Below are 17,317 nucleotides of genomic sequence, written 5' to 3'. Positions count from 1 at the left end.
CACCATTGAGATCAATGGTGACTGAAACGGAAGCTGTGGTTTCACTTTCACTTTCCGTTGCGGGGTTCACCAGACGGAAACCGCCGACGGAACCCCGGAACGGAATGCCAACGGTGATGTGAACAGGCCCTTAGCAGTTGTAGTATTTTCTATGTTGCATGCCAGGTGGCTCATGGCAGTGCGGGATTTCACTGCTTTTGACAGCAAGAATAGCATAAACTTCAGCGCTATTCTTGTCGTAAAAAAATCAAACATTGCCAGAAACCTGATGGACCACATTATCAGCCAATTCAATTCACCCCTTGTAATTCCCAAGTGGGGCTGGCAGCAAAATTGCAACGTCTATAAAGAAACAGAATACAGAACAGAAATTCTCAGAGGAAATGATTTACAAAAAGGATATATAAAGCAAATGTCATGGAATGTACGGATTCATTTAGTTCCTGTAGTGAGGTGTATTTCTTCAGTAGTTGTTTACTTATGTCATTTTTATTACACAATCAATTAAAGAAAAAGCAAAAATAGCCGACTAAGCCGCGGCTCTCTATAAGTCTGCCCACACCTCTCAGTGAAAATAACGGTAATCCAGGGAACAGGGACTTGAGAACTTTGGGAGATTAGGAGAGAGATCAAGAGTGGTGATTGAGGCCAGTAAAGTGGTAAAAATAAGGCGATTAGCCTAATTAATCATTAGTCACTATCAGAAGTGTCTTACTCAACGTGACGTTAAAGGGCCACTAACCATGAGACCAAAACTCATTTTCTTTGATTAGTTTGTCCACTTTTGGTAAAAAACTAATTTAAGTTAATTGCAATTTATTCCTGCTTTACTAGATTGACTCTCGCTGTAGCTTCTTAAGCATTGGCCTCCTCTTGTTTTTTCTTAGACCAGCACCACTTTAGGCACTTTTGCACGGATCATAACATGGTGCTCATAGCCTGCTATGTCCCATTCTGTACCATGTGTCAATAGCAAATGGAGCCAAAAAGTCATCTCATGCCATATTTTGCAGGTATTCTCCTCTGGAAGCATTGCCTATAGGGGAGGATATGGTGCCTTTCAGCAGCAGACGGCGTGCCTATAATGTGGGATGTACAGGGTCTACGGATGTGGTAATGCCAGGTGAATGGACCCTTAGACATATCAATCACTCACTTAAAGGCCTTTTCTCATGTCCGTATACCCTATTGAGCATATGAATGTCATAAAGGGGGTTCCATTCTATGGGACCCCGCCTCATGAATGAGAACGGAGAGTCGCTCTGGCGGATACGAGCTTCCATGTATTACATAGATGGCTAAATATCTGAATGGCCACCATGTAATTCTACATTTTCCTGTGTGGCCAGACAAGACTTCCCTCAGCATAATCAGCTATTTTCCAGGGGCTGCATTCTGAAAAGGGTGGTCTCTGATTATTACTATGAGAGGACATGTGGACAGTGTGTGTGTTTGCTTGGTAACTTGCTTTTCATTACTGTGTATAGTTTACAAACACACCGTGATACTGAAGTGAAGATGCAAGGAGCAAAGTGTATCCCATGATAATTATAGGGACAAAACCTTCAAGGTGGTGGAGACTTCAAGTACTGTATTCTTCTACAGAAAAAGATGTAGACAGGGAACGCTGCTAGAAATGTGTTGTCCAAACCTTTATGATATTGAAAAAGATCCTTTATGTTCAGGTGTGCAGTTGCACCCTTAATAATGACGAATATGGCAGTACAGCTAAGGCTTCGTTCACATCTGCGTCAGGCTGCCGTTCATGGGTTCCGTCAGACCTTTCCGTCAGGGGAAACCATAGCTTTCCGTTTGCATTACCATTCATTTTAATGGTAATGCTCCGGTTGCAAACTATTTCCGTTTGTCTCCCTTCCGTAAGGTTTCAGGTTTTTTTGGGCGGAATTAATAGAGTAGTCGACTGCGCTATTGATTCCGCCCCAAAAAATGGAAACCTTATGGAACAGAGACAAACGGAAACCATTTGCAACGGAAGCATTACCATTGAAGTCAATGGTAATGCAAATGGAAAGCCATGGTTTCCGTTCATGGGCTCCCCTGACGGAAGGGTCTGACGGAACCCATGAACGGAAGCCTGACGCAGATGTGAACGCAGCCTAAGAAGATGTAATTGATACTGGGATTTATAGAGGCTAGCCGCTGACCTGATATCACACAGCTATTACAAGCATTTACTGGCATCCCTATAGACAGTATGCAGGTAAATGACATTGTTTTAATAAGTTACTAGCAACCACTGTGTATTACGAAGCATAAAACACACGTCGAGCTGCTGAATACATACCGTGTGATTCTCTATATGGGAGTTTAGGCTTTCTTTACTTTGGCTGCGGTATTCTTTACTTTTTTCACGCTTTTCTTTTCCTAAAGACAGCAGTTCAGATAGTCCACACAGCAGCGCATCCACTTGTGACTTATTAATGACCGCACCGCTACATTTATCCTGGTTTAACCCAAGAATGTGCCAGGTGTCATCCAGGACATCCTAGAATCATTTATAATCATCAATACAGAGAACAGATCTAGTGTAAAGGCTGAAATAAGAACAAATCTAGATAAAATGATTGGGGAGTAGTATTAGTGTATAAACTAGTGTCTCCTTTTTAGCGAAAATTTTATTTATAAGAAAAAAAAAAAAAAGAACAAAAACTGCAGTACCAGTGATGTCCTATAGGTGGCTCCAAGCAACCAATGTATGTGTTCTTATTGTACTATTGTATAATGTAATTTGTATAGTATTCTAGGATAGTATTATATATACTCAAATTATTTAACGGGTATGCAATTATGAATTGTATATTACACAATGGCAAAGAACTTCATGTACTAGAGTGGATTTTGCCATGTTTCACACAAATAATTTCCTTTTCACTATTAAAATACCCCTTATCCTACATTGCTGGTGCCCTTGTTTCAGTCTAGACACATACCACAGCCGCTTCACCTAGTGGTCATCAATGGGATTACGATCAACATCAACAAACCAATCATTTTGCTTTCTCACCTCCAGTTTGTGAATATCTTGATTGGAGCAAATAGGGATGGAAAGCTTTTCTCCACCCACATTTAGTGATGAGACTTGACTTTCAATGCTCAGAAGTTCATTTTCATATACAGCTGCCTCCTAAGATAAACCAAAAAGTAAAAAAAAAAAGTGGTTTATGGGCATATATGTTTGTTTTCATACTGGCATTTATTATGCCACAAAAGATCCTGGGCTGCTATATAAAAGCCTTGGACCCCATACTGCAAAAACAAATATTTATATACCAACACACATGACTGCTGTGTTAAGAGATCAGTGATGCGCTGCTGGTGGTTTAAAGGCCACATGTGGCCCTCATGTGCAGCTTGTTGGCTCCAAGGGAAAGCAAATTCATATTCCTCAGGATTATGGTCAGGCAGTGCTCTGCCCAACCATAAAGAAGTGGAGAACTTATATGTCAAAAATGCCAGCCACATATACGTAATTTACAAATCTCCAACGAAATAACTGCCCCCTACTGCAGTACCCGAATTGCCCCTTTGATGGCAGCACTAACATGATCACTTGTACACTAGTACTTTCCCCCACTAGTTTTGAGACCGTGATATAGAAGGTCAAGAATAATCCTGACCATTGGTCACTTCTCCTAAAACCTGCAGGATGGAATCCGTAGAATTACAACAATTGGTTTCCAATTCAGCCCAGACTGGGATTCTATAATATGTTGATAATTAATAAGTATACATAATTGTTCATTACCTGAATCAGTCCGGGTGCCTCACAAATACCTCTGTTACTCAGTAGCTGTAAGAGATCACTTTTCTTCTTAACTAGGATATCGTATAATTGGCGGATGTCATTCTAGAATAAAAAATAAATACAAATAAATCACAAACTATAGAAACATTATTATTATTATTATTTATTATATGTGTCATATGTGTTCTGACATGTTAAAGAAAGATAGCAGCATGATTGTGTAGAGAAGTCTGTATTCGAAGGCTACATATCAACATTAGGCTTAGGGCACATTCAGATGAGTGTGTATCATGGCCATGTGACGGCCATTAAAACAACGGCCGTCACACAGACTTATTTATTTAAATGGGGCTGTTCACGCGACCTTTGTTTCAACGGAGCGTGTGAAGGGTCCGTGAAAAAATAGGACATGTCCTATTTTACTGCTCGTCACGCATCCCCCCCCCCCATAGACTCTAGTCTATGGGGGATCCGTGACAATGTGTCCCGCACGGGTGCACCTCGCTTTTTTCACGGTTGCCGACGATCGTCTGAATGTAGCCTTAGAAGCTAACTCTGCTGGTGTAGTCTGAATATGTATTGCGTATATAGTTAGTATTACATACCCTTGCTGAATCTATGTCTATTTATCTTCTTGCGCACCCATTTGATAACATATTCTGTAGGGTATGGTGCTTCAGGTTGCCAAGAAACAACTTAACATCCTGTCTGGGTGACCACTGTTTGAATATATGTATCTCTACATCTACCTAAAGGAACACTAAACCTAGAAAATAATGATAAAAGTAAAGAGAAAAACTTGTTCACACTGTTTGTCAGTCTGCATGTTTCTGGAAAAATCTTCTAGAAATCCTAAAGAGAAGACAGGAATTTATGTGCCACTAATCTGTCCCATTTTAGGCTGGTCAATGTCCGAGGGGGCAGGGTTTAGCAAATAGGTGGGGCTTAATGTTCCTTGTGTCCTACTGCAGACAGGGGAGCAGGAGGAGGCTCCTGCTGCAGCCAGTTGTCTTACAGCCAGACACAGGATTGTGAGGAGAAAGAGGGGCTTTCAACTATGGAGTCACCGGCCAGACCACCATAAGTGCTCTGGCAGGGGACTCCTGTCGTGTGAAAGCCCTTGACATCTGGCCGGGTATGCCGCAGAGGGGAGAAATGTTTTTAAGACTTTAGGATAGAAACATTACAAGGAAGGGGGAAAAAAGTACAGGTGCAAGAAAGATTAATAAAGGGAGAGTTTCAAATATCACATTAATAATTAACAATAAATTAATAGTAGAATAATAAACTCATAATTTTGGAAAGTTAAAGAGGTTGTCGGAATGAGAAAAAAGGGTCTCATTTTCTACCCAGAAACAGCACCATTTCTGTCCATAGGCTGTGTCTGGTATTGCAGCACTTACTTGAATGTCGATGACCTGCTATACCAAACACAGCCCATAAACAGATGTGGCGCTGTTTCTGGAAAAAAGCAGATCCTTTTTTTTAATCCTGAACAACCCCTTTAACTTTCCATTCTCATCTTCAGCCAGAAGCTCAACGATCGTGGGTGTCGAAGCTGGCAGATCGAGCATTACTGTTGAAAGGCAACGCTTGAAGCCTCTCCGACATAGGAGCTTTGCAGGAGAGGCTTCAGTCATCGTATGGCCTTGCCACAGTACCACCTAATCTGCAAGCTCTATCTCCCACCATCAGATTTAAAGGGTAACTAAACTTTTTATAAACTGTTGACATGTCATAGTGACATGTCAGAAGTTTTGATCAGTGGGGGTCCGAGCACTGAGACCCCCACCGATCGCTAAAACGAAGCAGCAGAAAAGCTCGAGTGACTGATGTGCCGCCTTCTTTCTGATCGGCTTTGCTCGAGCAATGCACAGGCTCAATAGAAAGTCTACGAGTCTGAACACCGCTTCCTCAGCTTTCCGACGAAAGCCGATCAGAAAAGAAGTGACACAGCGCTCACCCGAGCGCTTCTGCTGCTTCGTTTTAGCGATCGGTGGGGGTCTCAGTGCTCGGACCCCCACCGATCAAAACTACTGACATGTTACTATGACATGTCAACAGTTTTTTAAAATCTGGTGAGAGAAGATAACACCAGTAACTTTGGAGTTACCCTTTAATTATTTTGTCAGCATTTAGTATACAATCATGGGCGTAACTACCAGGTTAGCAGGGGGCCCACTGCCACTTAGAAGTAAAGTGCAGCTATTGATCATAGTGGATGATAAGAATTAAACGGGTAGTGGAAAATTAACAACAACCACAGAAAGGAGGGGAACTGTTTGGAGAACAAAATAAGTGTAATTTAAATGGGTCAATGGGCCCTATTTTTTTTTCTATGGGGCCCCATGGTTACTTCTTACACCCTGCATACAATATTCACAGTCATATGGATGGTGGTTATTACATCTTATGGGATCTCAATTATATGCGGGCACCCCGGAATACCATATTGCTGCCCAAGCGCAAAAGGAATCCATTTATAGTTGGGGAGGAGTGCAATCAAAAAGACATGGTAACGTGTTATGTCATTATTTATTTACTATAATAATAACAATGATTATTATTATAATAACACAATTTCCTAGGTGCACAACCTAATGAAATATGCTGCACACACCTATGAGAAATCCATTATGTAACGGAAGGGTGTGATCAGGACGTTGCCCACACACCCTCCTCTTCAGCCAGGACAGCTCCATGATAAAAACAAATAAACAGATTAAATATAGGACGCATTACCTGATAGTTATTGTGTTTGTCCAGTTCCTCTTGCATACGTTTGGATCTGGTCTTAGCAGTTTGGTAAATCTGAATGAGCCAGTCTCTTAGGTCGCTGTAACATTGGGACAAAATGCTGGTGTGTGCACCCTCATGGGTCATTGGTAATAAGAGCGCACTAGTGTTATAGCCCATTTCTTCTGAAAGTGCATACAAATCCTCTGTAAGTTTCTGGGGAAACATAAAGATGAATTAGGTGATAGGAGCTGCTTTAAAAACGTATGAGATTAGAGAAAAATGGCTTCTTTCTTCCAGAAACAGCGCCACTCTTTTCCATGGGCTTGGTCAGGTATTGCACCACAGTCCCATTCAAGTGGCTTGGACTAAGTTGCAATATTAGACAGAGCCTACGGACAAGAGTGACACTGATTCTGGAAGAAAGAAGCCATGTTTCTCTAATCTCATACATCATAAATATTAATTCCCTAATGAAATGACTACATGCAGGGTAACAAGGAAGTTTCAAACCATGTGATGTTTCGTATCATTTTTGTTCTATTTTTTAGACAGAGACCAAACATTCACATGAATTTAGGATTTGCACCCTGGTTTACCTCGTAGATGGTTAGCTCCACAGTAGCCTCCTCTCTGGTCAGGATATCCAGATCTAACATCTCCTCAATGTTCTGCAGCCATTGGGACACTGAACACATCCAAGCAAAAAGAGTTCCGTGTAGGTTTCTTGCACTCTCCTAAATAAAACAGTTTGTATTGTTTGTTACATTGCCATTTTGATCTTTTAGTATAGGCTTAGTTGCAGACATAGGCCGGGCCAGCCTTGTGTTAGATGGTACCCTATGCAGGACCTTCTGTTGGCAGCCCCCCACACATGGCGTACTGTCATAGAGGGTACACAAAACATTACCATACAGCGAATTAATAACAGTGTCATACATTGACCAAATATTCCCATACGGTTGCCTAAATACATTAACAATGCAATACCTTATCTTAGTCTGGTACTGCCCTGCTGCATCGTAAATATTATTTGCAGATCCGAATAAATGGTGTAGACACCTTTATCAGTGAGGAAAATTAGGTGCCTGAAACCCTATATGTAGACACCTTTACCCCCATTAGCAAGCAAAGGAAGAGTGGACAATCCCTTTTTGTTGGTATCTTGCTGCTGGGACCCTCAGCAAACAGCTGTAAGCTTTGGGGCAACCTGGCAGCAAGTGTTCAGTTCTCCTGCAGTGCCTCCAAAGGGGAAATTAAGCATTACATAGTTCCCATTGTATTTGATAGGCTGTCCATGTAATGATGGGACCTCCAGAGGGAGAAATGCTCTTTATAACCACTCACTGCTCCAACTAATAGAAAAGGATGGCGATTGTGAAACCCCCTCTAATAACTCAAATTTTAATATTTATCCTAGAAAAGATATCACACAGCGGTTTTCTTACCTGAGTGAGGGGAGACGTGACTTCTTCATTCAGAGCCTTAAGCCGGGTCAGAAAATGCTTTGATTCTTCTATAAGTGGTGATTTTAATGTGCTCACAGGAATTCTTGATATAAAGCTGATCTTCACGTCTTTTGAAGCCTAATATTTAAAGAAACAGTTACATGTTTAAGCATTTTTGATGACTACAGGTGTCCAGAAAAATAACAGATAACAATCTGATTAAATAAAAAGGCTAGAATTGCCAATACTCGGGTGAAGGTTTGGGCAAGAAGGATATTTCCTGATGTGTAGAATTAATGTGGCACTAAATGATACAACGCTGTCAAAAATGTTGATGTTGGGGTGTCCCATTATGCCTATCGTATACTGTATGAATAGTAGTGACTAGATCCTATAGGGTCATCTTAACCCTTGCCAGAAATTATTCTCTATGAAGAAAGTGTCAATAAGAAGAAAGATCTAGAATAAAAAGAGGGTGAAATTCACTTTTCTTAAGAATAATGCAATTATTTATACGTCTCCCTTAGGCTCGTTCACAACTTTACAGCATTATATGGCACTTTTGAATCTTTTGTTTTACTACATTGGACAAATGATCTCAAATATAGCTATAGGTATGAGCTGTGAGATAGAAGCTGGGTTTATTCTTAGAAGAATAGTATTACATCATACCACAAGGCACAAGACTTACATCCGGTTCATTATTAGGTCTGGAAGAAGTCGCCTTCATCCTGTATGACAGCTCCTTCTGTAGATAGAGCCACTTGCTCCAGGTAATATCTTCAATTACAGACAGAGAAGTTTTACTGCGAGGCTTAGTGGGTGTTGAGGAACCATCCCCAACTGGGCTCCTAAAATTAAAAAATAGGACAGCACAATGAATATTAGTCCAAGGCCATGGTAACATTGGCAAGTTGTCACTTGAGGATTTAATAATTCCTTAATACTCATTAAAGCAAAATTAGGCCTTGTTCACATCACATTTTGGCCCTACGTTTAGTGTGCATGTTGGAAAAGCTCCCTATGTTCATGCTAAACGTGTCCATAGGGCTCCATTAGCCCGGCGGAGTCCTAAAGAGTATCCCTTTAGTCTGTGTTGGGCTGGTTAACATCGGAATACTTTGTTTTGGAGGATGCAACAACGTAGTGTTCCACCCTGAGGGTTCCCGCAGAAAAACGGAACACCGTGTGGTATACGTTTTTTCTTACGTGGGAGCCTATGTGTGACGGATGCCACTGTATGGCATCTGATATAGGTATACGTTAAACGTATACCTTGGGGAACTTTCCCAGGGCTGGAATCGCCAAGAACAGCATCAGGTAGCGCTTAGCCTGGTGATTCCGGTCCAGAGGAAGCCCCTGACATCACAGCCCATGTTTGGACAGTGACTTTCAAATACAGAGTCCCCGGCCAGAGCATCGGAAGCTCTCTGGTCGAGGACAGTGAAGTCAGAGGCTCGCTCTAGGTGCGGCATACCCGGCCAGATGTCAAGGGCTTTCACACGACAGGAGTCCCCTGCCAGAGCACTTATGGTGGTCTGGCCGGTGACTCCATAGTTGAAAGCCCCTGACATCACTGTCCATATATGGAAAGTTATGTCAGGTGCTTTCCTGGGTTTAGTGCTTAAGGTAGTGCTGTGCTCTTGGAGTTCAGAGGTAAAAAACGTGATGTGAAAAGGCCTTAGATGTTTCTCAGCTGTAGCCCATGACCCTAGAATGCTGTTGGTAAAGCCTGAGCCACATGTTTCTGTTCATATCATGATAATGACTCTATTACTTGGTTTCAGAAATAATCCGAGTACTATTATCCTACACTATAATTGGGTAATAATCCTCCCGGCTCCAGCAATGAATGTCCCTCAGCAATAATTTGCATCCAGTCCTACTGCAAGTTACAAGAACTGTTTCTGCAGTCAGCTGCTGGTGGCTTCATTTATCTAAGAAACTTCACTGCAGATCGAAGCAAAAGTTCAGCAGCAGCAAGACTGGTTACTGGGGAGCAACCAAAACCACTGCCGCTACTATTACTAAGACACAATGGGTCAGTGCGCTACCCTGAAAGAACATATATTGAGAATAGTATAGTACAATATTAATACCTAGGGTGTGATGGTACGGAGATCTCCTGATTTAGTACTGTGATTTCATTCGGATCTTTTTTAGGTGTAATTTCTGTGTCGAAAACCTACAGAGTAAGATAAAAATAAACTTGATCTAATAACTGTATTACATTCATTATGTTCATCTATGGTCCTCACAGCCAAAGACTGACTGGTTAGGTTACAGACATTTCCACCTGAAATAAAAAACTTCTATAAGGCCGAATGCACATGACCGTATTACAGATCCAGGTTGAATTTATCCATAATATGGGGCCTATGGAAATCTATAGGCCTATATTGTGCCACCATGTGGGGAAAAAAACAATTGTGGCATGGTCATTGCTCCTAGGAGAGAATATGGCACCTCATGGAGGCACAATACAAGGAGTGCCTAAAGGTCTGTAATCCGTAGAGCCACAGCGTCGGCTCCGTGCACACTTTGCCGTGTTTATAAGGCTTTAGTCATTGCGTATCCTTTACTGTCAAAGTTTTTTTTATATAAAAGGGAAAGCCGGGTAAAAAAAAAACATATGGCCACTATTTAGCCCACGCAGAGATTCCTGAACGGGAAATCTGCCTAGTAACGCTGTGCTATAAAGGCGAATGATGATATATTACTGCATAACTAGACAGATTTGCCATTCATAAATTTCGGAATCTGAGTACAACAGCTATGGGAGCTGTGATGGCAGCCACTTTTGGAAAACTGAGAGTGCATTTAATAATATGGAAATATTAATCCTATTATTAAAGTGCTTGTCTCACGGAGACAATCCTTTCTAATACGGAAGCCGCTGCAGGATTTGGGCTATTATATGGCGGCCATTCAAGTGTCGATTGAAACTGGTGTTAGTTAGTGGCTCTCCGCTCAGGCTTATAGAGTCGGGTTCTAGATCTCTTTGTGAGACAACCCATTTAATGGAAATTGATATACAAAATGATCAATAGAATTGTCAGTGAGTGGAAGCGTTCCAAAAAATTCAATACTGATTTCCAGATGCTTTCGATTTTAAGAATTTCTTAAAGGGGAAATTTCCTATTTCTGTGCCTTGTATACTGGGCATTCAGATAGAAGCACATTCTCCTGGGAGACAGCAGTAGCTCCTCAGCACTCTCCCACGGGAAGGCAGCTGCTTCCCTGCTGTGGCTACCCCGATTCTAGCCCAACTAAGTAACGGCCCAGACAGATGGATGTTGGTTGAGTGTCTATTACCATTGATCCTGTGGGATGTGATGAAAGTATCTGCCTATCAGGAAAATGCAATGTGCTCAGAACATATTGGGAGAATGGGGCTCAATAGGAACCCCATTTTTTTACATCATATAAAGGGTTTGGATATATTCTCTCACAATGGCGGTGATCTGGCTGATAAGAAACTTATGGGAAGCCAAGATTATTTTCTTCAATTGTACTCTAAATCCTTCTGTGATAAAATTGTGCGATACACTGTGTATCTGAGATATGTACAACACACAATAATAACCAAAAGCAATATCTTACTTGCGTCTTTTCAGCAGAATCGGCATTTCTAAATGGAGGCAGTAACTTCTCCTCCTTTACTCCGTTATAGATCTGTAAAAAAAATTGTGACATATTTACAGAATATATAGTTTTATGACTAACAAGACTAGACTAACTCATAGCATTTGTTTGCCTTCTTCTGGATCAACACTGCAGGATAATAAGTTGAATGGATAGGAGCATTTTTTTCAACCTTGGGCCGCTTTCAGACAGCCATAACTTGGGTGCATTTTAGTGTCTGTATTCATTCCATATCCATTCATTTCTATGGGGCTGCCGCTCCACTATCTTCAGAAGCCCCATAGAAATGAATGAAGCGGTGGTCGAGCATGCGCAGTACCGCTCCATTCATATGGGGCTCCCAGGAACGGCAAGGTAAGCCCGTTCTCCTGATCGCGGTCAGACCCCCACGATCAAATATTTATCACCTATCCTGTGGATCCCTTTTCTTTGGATGTGTCCTGCACAGATACATCTCTACTTTTATAGGAAATATAGTGATGAGGAAGTGTTGTCATATTCCCTAAAAAAATATAGAGGTATCTCCAGGTAGGGAGACCAACTCGGATAGCAAGAATGGATGAAGTTACAGGTATACAACCCCTCTAAGAAAGTCATGTTACTCAGAAGTCAATAGTCACCTGTTCACTGGAAGATTTGACCTGCAGCATTTCTTGTACTTGTTCTAAACTTCTCTTCAGAGTCTTTAACTTCAGATATATTGTTTCTGCTTCTTCTAGCACAGTCTCATTTCCCTGTTTTCTGTAGTCCTCATCTTCCAGCAATAAGTTGATTTTCTTTTCTGTTTCCTGTAAGGTTTTCTGGAAATAAAAACATTTATAACCATACATTACCTTTTACAAATTATAACTCCATACATGGTCTACTTTTTCTAGTCTAGTTAGTGGTAGAAGCAGAACCATTGCCCATAAAGGTCTTACACATAAATGTGAACGTTATTAAAGGAAACCCAACACCTGCCAATCTTTGTGGGCCAACACCCTACTCTGCTGTAGAGAACTAGTAGGGTTGCCTGCTTTTGCTGATCCTTTTTCTAAGAAGGTTCGCCCAACAATAAGTTTATCACAGGGTGTCCCTCTGCTGTGACTCCCAGGGATCATCTGTAATCTGTAGGTGAACCTGGCTGCAAGTGTTCAATTTCCCTGCAGTGCCCCTGCAGGATGAATGCAGTATTACACAGTTCCTCATTGAGATCAATGGGTTGTTCATGTAATGCATGGATTTGCCGGGTCCTCCAGAGCAAGAGACTCTTTGTAGCTACACTCCGGGAAATAGATGGGGATCTTCAATGGGGGACCTCCCTCTAAGTGGGGTTTGTGGAAATGCGTTTTCTAATTCAGCCATGAGAGAAATTTGTACAGACTATTTAAGGCCCTTTTACACCGGCCGGTGCAGTGAGCGCCGATCAGCAAGACAGCGTTAATCGGCGCTCGTTTGCTCCTGTCACAATGAGCTGCGGATGGGGACCAGCGGTCGTTACTCTGATCACTCGTCCCCATACATTATCATGTGGGCAGTGCGTCTCCTGGTTTACACAATTATCGGCAACGAGCATTATATGAACGCTCGTCTGCCCGATAATCGTCCTGTGTAAAACCCCCTTAACGCATTTAATACACAGTGACAGGAAACTTTTACTTGACTTTTTCAATGATCACGCTGCAGCAAGTTATCAGAGTGCAGATAAGGACTGCTACACCTGTATATACATGCATATCTTACTGATAAAATGCACCGTACTCTTGACTAGACCTTTGAGCTGATCTATACAACATGTGACCTTATAGACTTCTAGTAAATAACAATATAAAATATCTATAATACTATTATAAATACATAAAAAAACATACACATGTGCAAAGTTCTAATAAGTATTTGGTCTTTCTCTTTAACTAGCATGACATGAACAGCTCATTGCTCCTTCTTTCTCCTAAAATATCACTACATTATTGAGGCGCTAATATGAAGGGATATCGTGACCAACTTCCCAAATAAGAAATATCTCCAAACTATTCAATGGAAACCAGGACGGAGTGCCGCATCCGTCGTATGAAGGATACCAGCTGCGCCCAACAGACACCACTGAATTATAGTGGGGTCTGTCGGGTTCAGTCATTGTGTCCGTCTTTTGATGGGAAAAAAGTGCTGCATGCAGCGACGTTTCTCCTGGATAATATGACAGAATCTGCGACGGAGGCTCCGGCACAGATGTGAACAGAGCCCTTACACCTTTTAACCAACATTTCCTAAATCTGAGTCTTAAACAAGGTTTCCATTTATCAATTTATGTAAGTCAAAAATAATGCACCTTTCTAATAAACATTGTGTTCAATTACTCACCATTTTCAAGATCTCTGTTTGCGGTCAGTGAATGGGAATATACTTGTTTACCTCCAGAGGCTAAAACCCTGCACAGTCTGAAAACTTCGGACAGCTAAGGGTTTGCCACAATTATATTCAGTCTAAGGTTATATTCAAACCACTACCGACTCATCCACCAAACATATCTATAGCCTGTAATTGGCCCAACGTATATCAAGAGAGTGCCCTTATGGCATACGTTTGGGCGGTGTGCATCAGTATACTTTTTTTTGTTACTGAATCAAAGAGCAATTTTCAATACAAAGGGATTCAGCAAAAAACAAAACAAAAACAACTTATACTACACAACTATATGCTATAGGTATAGCGTATACTCCAGACATGGTGTAAAACCAAAGTGTGAATGGAGCCTTAGCAGCAAACACTAAATTGTAAGAATTCTTAGGGCTTGTTTGCACAGAAGAAAATTCACGCGGATTCCGAAAAAATTTTGGCTTCGAAATTTGCGTAAATTCCCCTTGTAATTGTTTTCTATTTTCAGCACAATGAATTGAAAACTGCGTCACTGAAAAAAAAGGGACATGTCACTTCTTGACGCCGTTTACGCTGCGTTAAAACAGCATCAGGTAGCCACACGCAGATTAATCCTATTGGTTGGGGCTAATCTGCGTGCAGAACCGTGGCTGTATTTACTGCAAAACTGCGGCAGAAATCAGTCTTGGATTTCTGCCGCAGAATCTCCACCAAATCCATGCTGGATTTTTCCTCAGGTAAACAGGTTTGTAGTAGTTTCCAGCCTCTGTATGTAAGCAAGAATGTTTCCATTCACTGACAGTAAACAGATATCTCAAAACTAATGGGTAATTGAAACAAATGAGAAGCAAATAAGATGTGTTTTTATTTTTTGTTTTAAAGGCTATATAAACCTTTGAGGGGCATTTTTTTTTAACAAACAGGCCAGTCAGTGTGTTTGGTGTAACTTTTTAATTTGTTTTTATTATTTCCTTTTTTTACATAGAGCTGCTCTGTATTTTCTATACAGAGCAGCTCTATCGTTCGCTAATCACTGAATCCATCAATCCTGCGTGTTATGAATTTAGATGTGATGGATAACAGGTGGATCCTGCGTGTCAGAGACCTGCAGGACCCGCTGACACTGAAGCCGTCAGTCCCGCTGACGTGCTGGGAACGGGATTTAGCGCTACTTACAGCTGCTCTTTATAGAGAATACAAAGCAGCTGGATCTAAAAAAGTAAAACATGTTTTTAATAAAAACTAATTCTAAAGTTACACTAAACACACTGACTGACTTGTTTATAAAGAAAAAAAATGCCCATCAAGGGTTTTTAAAGGGGTTTTCCCATCAGAGACATTTATGACATATGCGCAGGATATGTCATAAATGTCAGATAGATGCAGGTCTGACCAGCACCCATCTCTAGAACGGGGCCCCCTAAACCCCATTCTGCCGCTCTGTGTTGTGGCTGAAGCAGGTGAATTCCGACCATAAATAAATTAGGAAACAGCGTCGCACGCTGAGCTAAGCTGTTTCCGTAAGTCCCATAGAACTGCCATTCACTACTATGGGAGTTACGAAAACAGCGTAGCTCAGTGAGTTGCGCTATTTCCATAATTCATAGTCGGAAATCACACGCCTCAGCCACAACACACAGAGTGGCAGAACAGGGTTTAGGGGCCGCCGTTCTAGAGATGGGACCCGCATCCATCTGACATTTATGACATATCCAGATGTATATATTGAGGTGTAAGTGAACTTTATGACTTCATTGAGTTGTGAGTTTCTCTTTACTACATTCCACTAGGGAGGAGCGGCTGCATGAACTTTGGCCGCTCGTCATCTTACCCGATACTCTACCAGTTGCTCTTCCATGCTCCGCAGCATATCTGGGTCCTGTCCTCTCTCCTCCGGTGACCGCTTCACCTTCTGCAGCCAGAGCTCCACCTCTGTTACCTTCCCCTGGCAGTCACTCAGGATCATTTTGGGCTGCACATCAGCCAGCGTTAGGCGGGCATCTCCCAGCTGTTCCTGAAAGAAAACCCACAACAGGTGCATGAGAGGGAGTGGACAAAGCGGATAAAGTCTGCGGCAAACACTGGATATGCTGTATACACGTACATATGGCAGAGCGGCTTATTCCCGTGTGTAGAGAAGGAACAAAACATCTCATGTGATCTAATGTCAACAGGTTCCCTGGCAGCTCATCTGCATTTACTCAAGTATTTTTTTTTTTAGCACAGAGAGTAAACTCGGCACAGGCTAAGAACTGATCCTAGGACAAGGACTTTATAAGGGACTAGGCCTGCTGCTCGGATTAAAGGCACATTACCCCGCTGCTTCCCTTGTGGGGGATGTTAAGGATCATTTACTTCTAAAATTAAGAAATAAGAAGATTGTATTCAGTCATGTGTTAGATTATTATAGGGATAGGCACCCAGCTTTCCTAGTCCTGAAAGGCAAATCTACCTAGTAACACAGTGCTAAGGAAACAAAAAATGGATTGCTGAATGGCTGATTTGCCATTCTGGGATTTGGGAAAGCTGGGTCACAACTTTATTGGAACTGCCGTTATCTACTGAGGGATAAAAAAGATATGAAGCTAAGACGTCATGAACAAGGCGGTAATACAGATCTGTGTTGTTACGGCACCTATAGACGGCTATACGGAGGCACACAGATTTTTATATGGCATGCTCCATGGCAACATATCGCCCGTGAGGTATTGTGCATTGCGAACTCATGTGAGATCGCAGCATAAATGCGCATGCGATGGGTTAGCCACATACGGCAGCACTTATGGGAGGGATTTCAATTGGATTTCCGACTAAATTGTGGACGCATGACATCGCATGTACACATACAACATCATACCATCCCATAGGCTGACATCTCTTGCCATTTCACAAGGCAAACTAGCGTGCATACGCATTTAAACGCTGTGGAGTCCGGGCCCGATAAAGGTATACGCTTTCAGAAGCATTGCATCTAGAGATGAATACAGTATCTATCTATCTATCTATCTATCTATCTCATATCTATCCATCTATCTATCTAATATCTATCTATCTAATATCTATCTATCTATCTAATATCTATCTAATATCTATCTATCTCATATCTATCTAATATCTATCTATCTCATATCTATCTATCTCATATCTATCTATCTCATATCTATCTATCTCATATCTATCTATCTCATATCTATCTATCTCATATCTATCTATCTCATATCTATCTATCTCATATCTATCTATCTATCTATCTATCTATCTATCTATCTCACTATCTATCTCACTATCTATCTATCTATCTATCTATCTATCTATCTATCTATCTATCTATCTATCTATCTATCTATCACACCTGCAATATTGTCAC

General features: G+C 41.4%; 1 protein-coding gene across 3 annotated transcripts in view; it reads right to left on the bottom strand.

The window, feature by feature from the left end:
• SYNE2 (spectrin repeat containing nuclear envelope protein 2) overlaps positions 1–17,317 on the bottom strand; it is a 257,014-nt gene that overhangs the window by 74,746 nt on the left and 164,951 nt on the right. For 2 of the 3 annotated variants that reach the window (XM_075843762.1, XM_075843764.1), the window contains exons 65-75: positions 15,782–15,964; positions 12,216–12,395; positions 11,554–11,625; positions 10,050–10,135; positions 8,642–8,801; positions 7,951–8,088; positions 7,102–7,239; positions 6,509–6,718; positions 3,767–3,868; positions 3,026–3,145; positions 2,306–2,506 (exon numbers count right to left, since the gene is read on the bottom strand). In XM_075843762.1, the coding sequence (XP_075699877.1) occupies positions 2,306–2,506; positions 3,026–3,145; positions 3,767–3,868; positions 6,509–6,718; positions 7,102–7,239; positions 7,951–8,088; positions 8,642–8,801; positions 10,050–10,135; positions 11,554–11,625; positions 12,216–12,395; positions 15,782–15,964 (1,590 nt within the window). The remainder of the gene's footprint in view (positions 1–2,305; positions 2,507–3,025; positions 3,146–3,766; positions 3,869–6,508; positions 6,719–7,101; positions 7,240–7,950; positions 8,089–8,641; positions 8,802–10,049; positions 10,136–11,553; positions 11,626–12,215; positions 12,396–15,781; positions 15,965–17,317) is intronic. The other variant, XM_075843763.1, reaches the window with a different exon arrangement.

This window comes from Rhinoderma darwinii, chromosome 12, assembly GCF_050947455.1.
Source record: "Rhinoderma darwinii isolate aRhiDar2 chromosome 12, aRhiDar2.hap1, whole genome shotgun sequence".
Lineage (NCBI taxonomy): Eukaryota > Metazoa > Chordata > Amphibia > Anura > Rhinodermatidae > Rhinoderma > Rhinoderma darwinii.
This window is presented reverse-complemented; position numbering and strand designations above follow the sequence as displayed.